Raw genomic sequence first — 17,063 nt, 5'->3', positions numbered from 1 at the left:
CTGTCTTTACATTCTGAGTTCAAATTCTGCCAAGGTCAACTTTGCCTTTCATCCTTTCAGGGTCGATAAATAAAGTACCAGTGAAACACGGGTCGATGTATTGTGCCTATAGGAGAAAGGATTATTACACTGTTGTTTAACCCTTTTGTTTCCCTATTTCTGTTGAGATGCTTTGTGTTTCTTTCAATTTATTTTGTTATCAAAAGGGTTAAGGCAGTGAGCTAGTGGGATTCTTAGCACACTGAACAAAATGCTTAATGGCATTTCCTCCATCTTAATATTCTGAGTTCAAATTCCACTGAGGTCAACTTTGCCTTTCATTCTTTCAGGCTTGATAAAATAAGTCCCAGCTGAGCCCTGGGGTTGATGTAATCAGCTAACCCACCTCCCCTAAATTTGCTTGCCTTGTACCAAAATTTGAAACCATTATTACATCATCATCATCATCATCATCATACTTTAATGTCTGCTTTCCATGCTGGTATGGGTTGGATGGTTTGGCTGAAAACTGGTAAGCCAGGGGACTGCACCAGGTTCTGATCTGATTTGGCAAGGTTTCTATGGTTTGATGCCCTTCCTAACATCAACCACTCTGAGAGTGTAGTGGGTGATTTTTTACATGCCACGACATGTTATTTTACTCAATTGTTCATTGTGTTGAAATAATGGCAGTGTATTTCAACAGAAATACCATAACAAAATGAATAAAACTGTGAGGCAAAATTAATTGATCGTGGCAGGATTTGAACTCGGGATGTAAAAAGTTACAACAAATATTGCATTGTTATTTAAATGGTTTTAATAGCAACCTGCCTGAGACTGCTCCTGGTTCTGTTCTACAAACATCTTCAGTTGAAGTTATCTGAATTAAAAGCTTCTATGAAAATTTGATGTTACTCTGTGTCCTAAACGCCTGCTTAATAACATGTTATTTTATTCTAAATTCTTTATTTCCAAAAGGAATTTAAACAAAGGCAGTGATTTTCAATAGAATTATCGTAACAAAAGGGTCAACCCTTTTGATACCAACCTCAGGTTTTATGATACAAACTCCCTCTTTTAACCCTTTTGTTACTGTATTTATTTTGAGATGCTCTGTTTTTTTTTTCAGTTAATTTTAAATATAACAAAGAATTTAGTAAAATAACTTAGTTATCATTAAGCTAGTGTTAGGAACATAAATTGTGACTAAAGTTTCATGGAAGATTTTTATTCAGAACTTTTGAAAAACAAGACATTTGTACTACAGAACCAGAGGTAGTATCAGCCTGGTTGGTTTCAGAAGTGTTAAAAATATCATGGTTTCTTTAGCTCTTTTGTTACTATATTTCTGTTGAGATGCTCTGTGTTTTTTTTTTCAATTAATTTTAAATATAACAAAGAATTTAGTAAAATAAGTTAGTTATCAATAAGCTAGTGATGGTATCATTAAGATGGTTTGGTATCTAAAGGGTTAAAGTGATCTAAATTGAATCTTCCATCAAAATTTTGTGCTAGTTCATGGTTCAAACACCAGCTTAATGAGGACATGTTTTATTCAATTCTTCATTATTTAAAAAATTAATTGCAATAAAACCTGTTGAGCAAGTGAAATCGAAATCGAAATCAAATTCGATGACTGGCATCTGTGCTAGTGGGGCGCTAAGAGCACCATCTGAGCGTGATCGTTGCCAGAGCAACAAGCTGGCTTCCATGCTGGTGGCACAAAAAAAGCACCATTCGAGCATGATTGTTACCTGTGTCGCCTTACTGGCACTTGTGTTGGTGGCACGTGAAAAAACATTCGAGCAAGGTTGTTGCCAGTGCTGCTGGACTGGCTCCTGTGCAGGTGGCACATAAAAAGCACCATTTGAGCATGGCCGTTGCCAGTACCGCCTGACTGGCTCTTGTGCCAGTTGTACATAAAAGCACCCACTACACTAACGCCAACCATGGAGTGGTTGGCGTTAGAAAGGGCATCCAGCCGTAGAAACTCTGCCAGATCAGATTGGAGCCTGGTGCAGCCATCTGGTTCGCCAGTCTTCAGTCAAATTGTCCAACCCATGCTAGCATGGAAAGCAGACGTTAAACGATGATGATCATGAATGGCAGTGTATTTTAACAGAAATACAATAACAAAGTTAAAACTGTATTTTATTCCTCAACTTGTTTCAGTCATTTGACTGTGGCCATGTTGGAGCACTGCCTTTAGTTAAATAAATCAACTTCAGGACTTATTCTTTGTAAGCCTAGTACTTATTCTATCGGTCTCTTAGGCCGAACTACTAAGTTATGGGGACGTAAACACACCAACGTTAGTTGTCAAGCAATAATAGGAGGACAAACACAAATATACACATGCATATATATATATATATATATATATATATATACATACATACAGCAGGCTTCTTTAAGTTTCCGTCTACCAAATTCACTCACAAGGCTTTGGTCAGCCTGAGGCTATTGTAGAAGACACTTGCCCAAGGTGCCATGCAGTGGGACTGAACCTGCAACCATGTAATTGGGAAGCAAGCTTCGTACCACACAGCCACTCCTGCATCTATATGTGAGGCAAAGTTAATTGAGCTTGGCAGGATTGGAATTCAGGACGTAAAAAGCCAGAACAAATACTGCCACCCCACCCATCATCTTCTCAACAGAGCCTTTGACTCTGCTGGCCAATTACAATAATGCAGCAAAAACTAAATAATATTAATAGTCCTCTGCTATTTCAAATGAGTTTGGTAGAAATATCAGCCAGTCTTTTCAGGATTCCTACACTAGTCATCATCATCATTTAACGTCTGTTCGACTGGGATCTGGGAAGCCAGGAGGCTGCACCAGGCTCCAGTCTGATTTGGCAGTGTTTCTACAGCTCGATGCCCTTCCTAACGCCAACCACTCCGTAAGTGTAAGGGGTGCTTTTTACGTGCCACTGGCACATGAGCCAGAGGAGGCTGGCAACGGCAATGATCGGTTGGTGCTTTTTACGTGCCACCGGCACGGAAGCCAGTCAGGGCGGCACTAGCATTGGCTACGATTGGATGGTGCTTTTTACATGCCACCAGCACGTGTATCACAACTACAATTTCCATTTGATTTTCATTTTGATGTTGATGTACTTGACTCAATAGGTCTCCTCTAGCACAGCAGGTCGCCTTAAGATCCAAGGTACTTTTGAATGAGCTGGTTATGCGAAACTGGTGTAGGATACAGCCGTGAACTCACATTATTTTTCGGGTCTTCGCAGTCACAGCATGTCTCTAGAGATGTATATATATATATATATATATATATATATATATTATAAATTCCGGGTAGAGGTTGGGGTCCACCAAGGTTCAGTCCTCAGCCCCCTCCTATTTATCATAGTCCTCCAGGCAATAACGGAAGAATTTAAGACAGGATGCCCCTGGGAGCTCCTATATGCTGATGACCTTGCTCTAATTGCTGAGCCACTATCAGAACTGGAGGAGAAGTTTCAGGTGTGGAAACAAGGATTAGAATCGAAGGGCCTTAGAATCAACCTAGCCAAAACCAAAGTCCTAATAAGTAGGAAGGTGGACCAACCACAAACGACTTCAGGTAGATGGCCCTGCTCGATCTGTAAAAAAGGTGTAGGTAGAAACTCTATAAGGTGCACCAAGTGTAAGCTATGGACACATAAGAGGTGCAGCAATGTCAAAGGAAGGCTAACTAAGAAAATAGTTTTTGTCTGTGGCAGATGCTCAAGAGAAATAAACACTGGAAATGTGCAGAGACCAACTTCTACCACGTTCCAGGGAGACAAACTAGAAGTAGTTGATAGCTTCCGCTACCTAGGAGACCAAGTCAGTAGCGGGGGTGGGTGTGCTGAAAGTGTAACTGCTAGAGTAAGAATAGCCTGGGCAAAGTTTAGAGAGCTCTTACCCCTGCTGGTGACAAAAGGCCTCTCGCTAAGAGTAAAAGGCAGACTATATGATGCGTGTGTACGTACAGCCATGCTACATGGTAGTGAAACATGGGCCGTGACAGCTGAGGATATGCGTAAGCTTGCAAGAAATGAAGCCAGTATGCTCCGATGGATGTGTAATGTCAGTGTTCATAATCGTCAGAGTGTAAGTACTTTGAGAGAAAAGTTGAACCTAAGAAGTGTCAGTTGTGGTGTGCAAGAGAGACGGCTGCGCTGGTATGGTCATGTGACGAGAATGGCTGAAGATAGTTGTGTGCAAAAGTGCTACACCCTAGCAGTTGAGGGAACCTGTGGAAGAGGTAGACCCAGGAAAACCTGGGACGAGGTGGTGAAGCACGACCTTCGAACTTTAGGTCTCACCAAGGAAATGACTGAAGACCGAGTCCTATGGAAGTGTGCTGTGCATGAGAGGACCCGGCAGGACTAGTCAGGCCATATCCCGTGGCCCCTACCTGGGACGTAGTCGATCCACCTGTGCATACCTTCCTTCTTGTGACACTTGTGAAGACCTGCTGAGGCAAGTGAAAATCAATCAAAATAGATGAACATCAATGGAATTTGTATCTTTGTGGTACCAGTGCCTGTGGCACACAAGAAAACCATCCGAACGTGGCCGTAGCCAGTACCGCATCGACTGGCCTCCGTGCTGTGGGAACATAGTAGCACATAAAAACACCATCCGAAGACCCGGCAAGACTAGTCAGGTCATAACCCGTGGGCCCTACCTGGGACGTAGTCAGTCCACCTGTACATACCTTCCTTCTTGTGACACTTGTGAAGACCTGTTGAGGCAAGTGAAAATCAAAACAAATCAAAATAGATGAACATCAATGGTATTTGTATCTTTGTGGTACCAGTGCCGGTGGCACACAAGAATCCATCCGAACGTGGCCGTAGTCAGTACCGCTTGTGGTACCAGTGCCGGTGGCACACAAGAATCCATCCGAACGTGGCCGTAGTCAGTACCGCATCACTGGCCATCGTGCTGTGGGCACATAACAAACACCATCCGGTCGTGGCCGTTCGCCAGCCTCATCTAGCACCTGTGTCGGTGGCACATAAAAAGTAGTCAGTACCGCTTGTGGTACCAGTGCCGGTGGCACACAAGAATCCATCCGAACATGGCCGTAGTCAGTGCCGCATCACTGGCCATCGTGCTGTGGGCACATAACAAACACCATCCGGTCGTGGCCGTTCGCCAGCCTCATCTAGCACCTGTGTCGGTGGCACATAAAAACACCATCCGAAGACCCGGCAAGACTAGTCAGGCCATAAACCATGGCCCCTACCTGGGACGTAGTCAGTCCCCTGTGCATACCTTCCTCCTTGTGATACTTGTGAAGGCCTGTTGAGGCAAGTGAAAATCAAAATCAAAATCAAAATCAAAACAAATCAAAATAGATGAACATCACTGGAATTTGTATCTTTGTGGTACCAGTGCCGGTGGCACACAAGAGAAAACCATCCGAAAGTGGCCGTAGCCAGTACCGCATCGACTGGCCTCCGTGCTGTGGGCACATCCGAAAGTGGCCGTAGCCAGTACCGCATCGACTGGCCTCCGTGCTGTGGGCACATGACAAACACCATCCGATCGTGGCCGTTCGCCAGCCTCATCTAGCACCTGTGTCGGTGGCACATAAAAAACACCATCCGAAGACCCGGCAAGACTAGTCAGGCCATAACCCATGGCCCCTACCTGGGACGTAGTCAGTCCACCTGTGCATACCTTCCTTCTTGTGACACTTGTGAAGACCTGTTGAGGCAAGTGAAAATCAAAATCAAAATCAAAACAAATCAAAATAGATGAACATCAATGGAATCTGTATCTTTGTGGTACCAGTGCCGGTGGCACACACTTTGTGGTACCAGTGCCGGTGGCACACATGAGAACCATCCGAACGTGGCCGTAGCCAGTTCCGCATCGACCGGCCTCCGTGCTGTGGGCACGTAACAAACACCATCCGATCATGGCCGTTCGCCAGCCTCATCTAGCACCTGTGTCGGTGGCACATAAAAACACCATCCGAAGACCCGGCAAGACTAGTCAGGCCATAAACCATGGCCCCTACCTGGGACGTAGTCAGTCCACCTGTGCATACCTTCCTTCTTGTGACACTTGTGAAGACCTGTTGAGGCAAGTGAAAATCAAAATCAAAATCAAAACAAATCAAAATAGATGAACATCAATGGAATCTGTATCTTTGTGGTACCAGTGCCGGTGGGACACACTTTGTGGTACCAGTGCCGGTGGCACACATGAGAACCATCCGAACGTGGCCGTAGCCAGTTCCGCATCGACCGGCCTCCGTGCTGTGGGCACGTAACAAACACCATCCGATCATGGCCGTTCGCCAGCCTCATCTGGCACCTGTGTCGGTGGCACATAAAAACACCTTCCGAAGACCCGGCAAGACTAGGCAGTCCACCTGTGCATACCTTCCTTCTTGTGACACTTGTGAAGACCGGTTGAGGCAAGTGAAAATCAAATCAAAATCAAAATCAAAATCAAAATAGACAAAATAGATGAACATCAATGGAATTTGTATCTTGTGGTACCAGTGCCTGTGGCACACAAGAATCCATCAGTGCTGTAGTCAGTGCGATGGGCACATGACAAACACCATCCGATCGTGGCCGTTCGCCAGCCTCATCTAGCACCTGTGTCGGTGGCACATAAAAACACCATCCGAAGACCCGGCAAGACTAGTCAGGCCATAACCCATGGCCCCTACCTGGGACGTAGTCAGTCCACCTGTGCATACCTTCCTTCTTGTGACACTTGTGAAGACCTGTTGAGGCAAGTGAAAATCAAATCAAATCAAAACAAATCAAAATAGATGAACATCAATGGAATTTGTATCTTTGTGGTACCAGTGCCGGTGGCACGTGGCACACAATAAAACCATCCGAACGTGGCCGTAGCCAGTACCGCATCGACTGGCCTCCGTGCTGTGGGCACGTAACAAGCACCATCCGATCGTGGCCGTTTGCCAGCCTCATCTGGCACCTGTGTCGGTGGCACATAAAAACACCATCCGAGCGTGGCCGTCTGCCAGCCTCGTCTGGCACCTGTGTCGGTGGCACATAAAAAACACCATCCGAGCGTGGCCGTTTGCCAGCCTCGTCTGGCACCTGTGTCGGTGGCACATAAAATCACCCACCACACTCTCGGAGTGGTTGGCGTTAGGAAGGGCATCCAGCTGTAGAAACACTGCCAGATCTGACTGGACTGGTGCAGCTTTCGGGCTCCCCAGACCCCAGTTGAACCGTCCAACCCATGCTAGCATGGAAAGCGGACGTTAAATGATGATGATGATGATGATGATGATATATATATATATATTGTTACATATTCATATCTGTGTGTTTGCGAATGCCAAACTACTCCCTACTCTTGGCACTATTTTGTAGTGAATAGTATGAACTGTGTGTTAAGTAAACAATGTATCACTACGAGAATGTCGTCCGTGTAATCAAGCAACATCAATAAACACGTAAAATAATAACAATGGCTTTCAACTGGTTGTCTTTCCCAATACAACAAACCACACGCATAACATGGTGGCAGCGGTAAACAATTAATCCGGAATTGTGCTTTTAAAACAAAACAGGAACACAACGAACGTGGAATTAGCAAACAAAACATCGCTACGCTTCGGACAACATAAACAAAGAATCCAAGATGGCGACCCCCGTCGCCGTACAGATGAATCTGCATCCAATTATGAACTGGGATTCTAGTGATGTCGTTGAAGAATTTAAAAAATTCAAACAAAAAGCTCAACTAGCTTTCAAAAGTTTCCTGAAAGGCACAACTGACGATGAAAAGGTAAGTTACATCCTTTTATGGTCAGGTAATAAAGGAATAGACCTATACAATAGCTGGGATATGTCAGAATCAGACTGCAATGACCCAGATACACTTCTTGAAAAATTTGAGAGGCACTTAGAGCCCAGGTCAAACCACAGAATTCAGAGATACGAATTCCAGGGCCTGAAACAAGCCCCACAAGAAACAATAGACAATTTCCTGTCAAGACTGAAAAATGTTGCAGAGAAATGCAAATTCAAAGACAGGGAGGAGAGAATTGTAGACCAATTAATATGGGGGTGTGCCCACAGAGAAGTGCAAAAATCCCTCATAGGTAAGGACGCTCTCCAGTTGGTAGAAGCAGTAGACACTGCAAGAGCATACGAAGCCACTACCAAACAGATGGCCTCACTTAACTTGCAAACAAGCCCACTAGGTAGCAGTGTAGATACTGTATCCAGGCACAGGACACAAACCCACAACCAAAGAACTTGCCGGTACTGTGGTACAGAGCATGAATTTAATGACCGAAAAAAATGTCCTGCATTTGGTACACACTGCAAAGGATGTGGAAAACTGAACCACTGGAAAAAAATGTGTAGGATAACAAAATCCCAGAGATACAAGCCCCAAGTTTCAAAGAGGAGCAGAAATAGAAGGGATATACATGCACAACAACAGGAACAAAGCACCTCAGAGGAGGAATTCATAGCAATCGGCATAATAGATGTGCATGAGAAGGGAAAGGACGACCGAAGGAAAGAAGATGAGGCATACACGACAATAAAAATTCAAAAGAAGGCCGGAAGGAAAAGAACAAACATAGACTTAAGGCTGAAGATAGACACTGGGGCCCAGAGTGATATCTTGCCTGTCGGCTTATACAAGAAGATGTTCCCAGAAAATATGACAGAAGAGAATAGGGTCAGGAAAGGAATCCTCACACCAAGTGATGTGGTCCTCACTGCGTACGGAGGTACCAGAATCCCACAACTGGGGAAAACAACAATAAAGGGGACACACAAAGGGAAATCAATCAAGTGTACATTTTATGTCACAAGAACAAAAGGCCCAGCAATTCTTGGACTCGATACCTGCAGGAAGTTAAATATTGTGTCGATCAATGCTGAAGTGAAAGCAGCTCCAAGCAGGATTGTAAGTGATATGCCTATCAAAAACCGACCACCAATCACAAACAAAAAGGAGATGGAAGGACTAAGCAGAAAGGTCCACCACATTGTAAATGTGACAACCAATAAGAGCATGTACAAAGACATAGAAAAGTACAAAACCTCACAACAAAAGAAAGACATAGAAAAGTACAAAACCTCACAACAAAAGGAGGAAATGATATCTGGTGACATCCCAAGAAGGCCATGGCAAACTATTGGAGTAGATCTATTCACAGAAGGCTAAGAATGGTATTTAATAATGGCCTGCTACTACTCCAAATTTCCATTTGTGAGAAAAGTGAAAGACCTGACAAGCAAAACAATCACTACAGTGGCTCGAGGACTCCTAGCAGAGCAAGGAATACCAGAGCAGATCATATGTGACAATGGAACCCAGTTCACGTCACAAGAATTCAAAAAGCTAGCTGATGAATATAGGTTCAATATTGCAACTTCATCTCCACACTGCCCCAAAGGTCATGGGTTTGTAGAAAGACAGGTGCAGACAGTGAAGAGAACACTAGTCAAATGCCGGAAGACTAGGGAAGACCCACACCTGGCACTTATGTCCATACGAGCGACTCCACTGAGAGCTAATATGAAATCCCCAGCAGAATTGCTGAATGGCAGGAAGTATAAAACTACCCTGCCAACTAAGATTCAACCTCCTATTGACCAGAAAGAAACAAGGGCCAAGCTAGCAGCCACTCAAGAACAAGCACAGAGGCATTGCAACAAACATGCACAACATTTACCTGAGATGCTTGGAGGACAACATGTGCATACTCAAGATCCCATAACTAAAACATGGATCCCAGCAAAGGTTGTCAGTAGAGCTGAAACTCCAAGATCAAATATGATAGAAACAGAATCTGGTAGGCAGCTGAAACAACAGGGCCCACATCCGCCCAACATCAGAGCTGCCGAGGAAAACGTGTACAACACACCTCAGACACCGGTGCGAAGCAGAAGATTTACCAGATGGAGAAAGAACATTCTGCCACCGGTTCGATACCGCTAAAGAAAAAGAAAAGACATGATGAAAATCCATAGAGCAAGGGAGACTACTCATAGTTGTCTTCACTGCCAAGAGACCCTTTTTTTTCAAGAAGAAGGGATGTTACATATTCATATCTGTGTGTTTGCGAATGCCAAACTACTCCCTACTCTTGGCACTATTTTGTAGTGAATAGTACGAACTGTGTGTTAAGTAAACAATGTATCACTACGAGAATGTCGTCCGTTTAATCAAGCAACGTCAATAAACACGTTAAATAATAACAATGGCTTTCAACTGGTTGTCTTTCCCAATACAACAAACCACACGCATAACATATATATATATACTAGCTACTGACCCTGAATGGGAAGATCTGCAAACAGATCTCTGAATTTGTTACAATTGCTTCCTCCATAGTCATATTCCAATGAAGATCGTATTCGTTGCAAAAAATCAGGTAAAAATAATCTCGAAAATAATCGCTGGATTTCGCAATTAATTTCACTAATTCTCGAAATTTATTTCCAAGTTATAAAAATTGTTATCGTACAAAAAAATTCATCACGAAAAATCACGTAAAAAAAGTCGCCGCAAACAATCGCAGTAATGAAAACTTGGGAATCCAAAATTTTCAATTTACTCATGGAGTCGGCCTGATTCCAAAATGGCATATGTTGGGCTATGGCCTCTAGGAGTAAAGTTGAAAAAGTGTGACACACTGACATTCACATTTATTATATTAGATATGTGTTTGTGTTTGTTCACCCCACCTCAACTGCTTGACAACCGGTGTTGGTTTGTTTGACAGAGAATAAATACATCAGGCTGAAATATATATATATAAAAATTAGACATAAAAAATACTGGAGTCAATTCGTTCGACAAAAAACTCTTCAAGGCGGTGATCCAGTATGGCTAAAATCTAATGACTGAAACAAGAGATAAAATTATTTTTAGTTTAGACACAAGGTTAGTCAGTTTGAGAAGAAGGGTTTACGCGATATCATCAACCCCAACTACTCGATTACTGCTTTATTTCAATGAACCGGAGCGAGGAAATACAAAACTGTTTTTGTGAGATTGGAAACCAGAACGAAAAGAGCCAGAACAACCACTGCAAAGAGTTTTATCCGGTGTTCTAACAATTCTAGCAGCTCAATGAAATGTGAAGCAGAAGTATATTCCAGTCAGCGGATATTAAAATTCTCCTTGAATTGTGCGGCGCTATTTCAACGTTATAAATCTGTTAAACTATAAGCAAAATGTTTCAAATAGCTAGAGGTGGAAGAAACTATTACAGTAAAAACGAATTCAATGAAATAAAAATCGACGAAATTAGAATCCGAGTTCTTCACAATATAGACATTTATTCCATTTTCAGTACTTTTTCGAATTTATAGCAGTTGTCCCCCTTTAAACAGAGTTCATTCCCTGGAAAAGATCTGCAAAAGTGTTTACTGTTTATCTCCCTTTGAAGAATATCTTTACTAAAGAGCATTTCTTTAAACTAAAATTTCTTCTGTTGCTCTCTCTCTCTCTCCTCTCTCTCTCTCTCTCTCTCTCTCTCTCTCTCTCTCCCTTCTCCTCTCTCTCATATGTTTCGAAGTATTAAAAAATCTAAAATTAAGGACTTTTATAAAACAAAGTTACTCTCCTTGATGAGGAGTTATTAAACTATTTTTATCATTAGCTGTTTATCTATCACCAGATTCATATTTGACCAGCTTCATAAAGGTCTGTGAGCAATTCTCTAGCGTCCTTTAGGAATTTCAACCTTACCAGCCTGGAATATGCAGATGATAAACACCCTATTTAATAACTCGATCGATCAGCTTAGGAACGCACTGACCATATACAGAGCAGTTGGCCTTCAAGTAAGTTGAGCGACGACGAAGCTGATGATTATAGGAGGTGGCTCGGAACCATCTCCTCTCCACATTCGTCCCGATGTCGTGGAGCTCCATCATCTACCTGGGCTCTATAGTCCCCAACAACGAAAGCCCGACCCTTATGGAAGCCCCTTTGATGCCACAGATCTATCTTTCGAAAGACGAAGCTCTGCATTTACAATGCACCGGCCTTCTACATTCTCCCCTGTAGAGCAGAAACATTGCCCATCTTGAAGACTTTGGCAAAGGGTATCGACGGCTTCGACAGCAGAGCCTTGAGAACCGTTGAGAACATCAGATGGTATCATCATGTTTCCAACAAAGAACTGCGTGCGCACACGCATCAACCCGCAGCCGTCCAACTCATAGCTCTCCGTTGCATGTGCTGGTACGGACATGCCCTCTGTCTCCCGCTCGATCAGCCTACCAGGATAATACTCTCATTCGACTTAGCAGCTTCCAGCTAGAAGAGGCCTCGTGACAGGCCCCACATCAGATGGCCAAACGGGATTGGAGAAAACTTCCAGAGACTCGACATCACCTTGGAGGATGCAAAGGAGTTGACGAAGGAGCGCCAGCGATGGAGAACACTGGTGGACCTGGTCAGCCCTACACATGTTGACGTCTCTGGGACCATTAACCTAGGATAAACAGTAAACACTTAGTTGACTGGTAGTGAATAGCTGACACCGTAGTACATCCCCAGCATTAGAAACTGTGTAAAAGCAATAATAATAATAATAATAATAACACCAGCAAAAATATATTAAGAATGAGAGCCCAGGGTTGAGTTCAAAATTCTACCAGGACACCTGATGAAGACTGGAGAGTAAATAGTCCGAAACGTTATGGTAACAGCAAACACGATAAAGACATATTTTCGTCCAATGTAAATAATACAAATCAATTAATGTCAGATGCTCTTCCCTACTCCTATTTCACTATGATCATAAAATCAGCCATACCTATATAAAAGAATGTCTCAGAAGATGCGAGTAAGATAATGCTATAAAGGCAAGGTAATAACCAAAAAGAAGAGCAGTAGAGGTGGCTTAACATATTATTATTATCAACTAAAAGGGGCTAAAAATAGAAAACAAGGTAAGTCACATTGAGATCTAAGTGTGCGAATTAGGAAAATGTGCATATAAAATGTGCATCTACACTTAGCAAAATTTATCTATTAAAATATAAACATTTTGAAAAGGATTTAAGGACCCGAGAAGAAGGATAGATAAAACAATCCAATCCATAAGAGTGGGGTACTTTTGTATAAAGATAAAACTTATAATGCTTATTACTAGCATCAGGTTAGGGTGGTTTTATCATGAATAGTTTTATATATTCTTTTCTACTCTAGGTACAAGGCCTGAAATTTTGGGGGAAGGAGCCAGTCGATTAGATCGACTCCAGTATGCAACTGGTACTTAATTTATCGACCCCAAAAGGATGAAACACAAAGTTGACTTCGGCGGAATTTGAACTCAGAACGAAAAGACAGACGAAATAGCACTATGAATAGTCTTATATTGCTTAGCTATCATATCGTTACAAAAACAATCTTTAAGAATCCCCTACAGACTTCCTCAGGTTTGGGCAACTTTAACAGGGTTTTGTGGGCTTATGTCGAACGCCTACTGTCACGGTGTGGGACGGATCCAGCCATCAGCTGAATCCACTGTGAAGATTGTCTCACCGCCCTCTTTTGGCCGGGAGGGGCAGGCAATTTTTATTTGTCTAGTGGCTGTAGCGAAAGAGGTAGTATGGTGGACCCGCTTGCAAGGGCTAAAGACAGACACTTTCCTCTTTGGCCAAGCCCTCATCAACTTTTTAAGTTTCACTTGAAAAGGAAGTTGAGGGTGGAGAGGAAAGTGTTGCCTTGTTGCGAGTTTGTTGAAAGGTGGGTGAATGTTGGAAGAATGGCCAGTGCGAAAGGACCAATTCTGAGCTGCACCTGTAAAAAGGGAATCAAAGGAGAAGGGCTCTTGCTCTGTTGTTCAGGTACCTGTGGCTTTTGTGGGGTTTTCCACGAGGACCTTAAAGCACCTCCCCTATTGGGAGTTTTACTTTGTTCAATTTCTATTGTTATTACATTGTGTACACGCGGAAAACCCTTGTGGCTAATAAAAATAAATTATTGTTTTTGTTGCCTTTTTTTACTTGCTTCAGTTATTAGCCTGCGGCCATGCTGGAGCACTGCCTTGAAGAATGTTTAGTGGAATTAATCGACCTCAGTGCTTCTTTAAAAGCCTATTACTTATTCTGTCGGTCTCTTTTGACGAGCTTTTAAGTTACGGGAGCGTAAACACACCAACATCAATTGTCAAACGATGATGGGGGACAAACACAGATACAAAGAGCCCCCCCCCCACACACACACACTTACGTATGCACACATGTGTGAGTTTGGAAGGATATATTAGTCACTAGTTACTCAAATTTTGTCCTTGGGAATTTATCCTCTAACACCGTTTTTAATTTCTCTACCGTTTAGCAACATTTCGTGAGTATTATATAGTTTTTATACACCTTATACTTTAAATACAAAATATTTTTCTTCAAACACCGAAAATTATATCCTAATCAATTTAATTCTTAAATAACACCAATGTTATTCAACCAATTCTTATTTACATTTCCCAATATAATTTTTGTATGTTACATCCTCACGATAAGCTGCACCCGTCTTTCTACCTCCCTCACATAAACTTTTATAAATATAAATATAATACATATATTTTTTCAAATAAATTTGATGCTTTAGTAGCATTTTACCGTTCAGTACTAGCTAAATTTTAAACGATAAATTTCTAATCACATGAGCTCTGCATCTTTCAAAGTAGTTTGTTTACATTTGAAAATTCTTAAACATAGTCCTGAAATAAGTCATTTCGTAACTCAAAATTAAATATACTTATTTTGCCAGAAGAGATCTAACAATATACCGCTTATTACATCTTTAAAAGTTACAATTATTGATGATTCTGAAATATTGTTATATTGAAACATATGTAGAATATCTTTTTGGATATTTTTGCGCTATTTTGTTGATGCAGTTCCTCTTATACTTGTTTTTATAGGCATATCTTTTAATCTTTTAGCTTACATTACTTTTCCAATTGTAATACAAATAAAATGAACCAAGCATCTTTTTAATTTTTCTCTTCCATTTTCTATATATATATATATATATATATATCCACGAACACACACATACCTCCAACACACCACACACATACAACATACATGCACATATACGCACACATACTTCCACACACGTACACATACAGAAATATACACACCACACACCCACGCGCACACACACATATGCCCGTGCACACACACATATGCCCGTGCACACACACATATGCCCGTGCACACACACACGTACACAAACGTACACACACGCACAAGAATGCACAGAAACCTATCCCATCCAGCACACACAGACACACATACCTTTAGACACACGCACATAAACGTACACATAGCCACATACACGCACATACTCAAGCACACGCGCGTACACACAATAAAATGAACACAACCTGATACACATCTCCACGGTCACACACACGCACGTACATACGTACACACACACATACACACGTACATACACACACACCAGCACAGATGCCCACATATACCTCCAACAAACAATACTCATACAGATACGCACACACTTATACACACATGGGCACAGACACACACGCACACACACGCACGTAAGCACACACGCACGCACATTACGCCCACACAACTCCACCCCACACACGCATACACAAATTCACATACACACCGATACATATACATACACACAATATATGCCTACACGCGCACACACACATACACATACGTATATACATATAGACACAGACACACTCACACGCACACAAAAATATGCGCATACGTACGCACGCACAGACGCACACGAATGCACACACTCAAAACTCACAACCCCACGGATACACGGATATACACCCATATATGCTTACACACACACATACAAACGCACACGTACACGCACACACAACTACACGCACATACGACACGCACGCACATACATGCACACACACACACAAATAAACCCACACATATATCCTACACACATGGAACACAATTATACATACATGTATACACACATACGCGCGTACAAGCACACACGCACACATACACTAAGTAAAGCACAGTTATTCGCCACACACCCAAACTCTACGCATACGCACACGAACACATACATACATACACACACCACACACTACAAACAAAACACACACACGATACATATACATACACGCGCACACACACATACTTCAAACTAGCAATACCCTCTACTTGGCCTGTGATAGAGACAAAAGGCACCACTCCTTCTTCCTCGACCTTAACACTACTAACCCTACAACACGCATTGATTAACAGCCACAACCACACGCACGCACACACACACACGCACACACACACGCACACACACACGCACACACACACACGCACACACACACACGCACACACGCACACACGTGTCATCATTGCACACATACACACACGCACACGCAGACCTCCGCTCACGCATATATCCACACTTACACACACATTCCTCCTCCTCTACCATTCTCCTGTCTTTGACAGAACCACTCTCCTGTCTTTGAAAAAACCTTTCTTCACTCATTTCCTTCCGGTCTTTCAAAATGTGACCGCGTGTGTACCGTTGGCGATTTTTTCTCCTCTATCTTCCCTTCTCTGGATCTTTTCTTCTCCTACGTTTCCAACGAAGAGCTCCGCTCGAAACGTTAAACCCTCCTTCTTTCCTTCTTTCCCGAGCGTCCAATAATACTATTTTTGTTCTACGTCCTCACGTTGTTGTGTTTTTTTGTGCTTTCTTGTTTGGATTAACTATATATACACATACATACATACATACATACATACATACATACATACATACATACATGCATGCATGCATACATACATACATACATACATACATACATACATACATAAAGTAACAAACTGAGGAAAAGAAACCGTTCAAAGGATTATATTATATTTATTGTATTTAATGTAATATTGTAATATAAATGAATTATTGAACTGTCAATAGAATATCTCTCTATATAATTAATTTATCGTTATATATTGTGTATACACAATACACAAAGGCACACTGCATTTGGTGCTTTTAAAACAATTATTTCCAGTGACTTATCCGATTTCTCAATTCCACGATTTTCATAAATCCTGTAAAACAGAGGGCCCCGGT

The 17,063-nt window shown here is 42.2% G+C and overlaps 1 protein-coding gene across 1 annotated transcript; it reads left to right on the top strand.

Annotated features, from left to right (window-relative positions):
- The first annotated feature begins 9,176 nt into the window (after positions 1 to 9,176).
- Positions 9,177 to 9,938, top strand: LOC115224834. The gene has a single exon (XM_029795777.1). It carries the CDS (start codon positions 9,177 to 9,179, stop codon positions 9,936 to 9,938), a length of 762 nt encoding a protein of 253 aa, XP_029651637.1.
- The last annotated feature ends 7,125 nt before the right edge of the window (positions 9,939 to 17,063 follow it).

Source organism: Octopus sinensis, linkage group LG2 (assembly GCF_006345805.1).
Source record: "Octopus sinensis linkage group LG2, ASM634580v1, whole genome shotgun sequence".
NCBI classification, from domain to species: Eukaryota; Metazoa; Mollusca; class Cephalopoda; order Octopoda; family Octopodidae; genus Octopus; species Octopus sinensis.
Note: the sequence above shows the minus strand (reverse complement) of the source record. Positions and strands in the feature narration are given on the sequence as shown.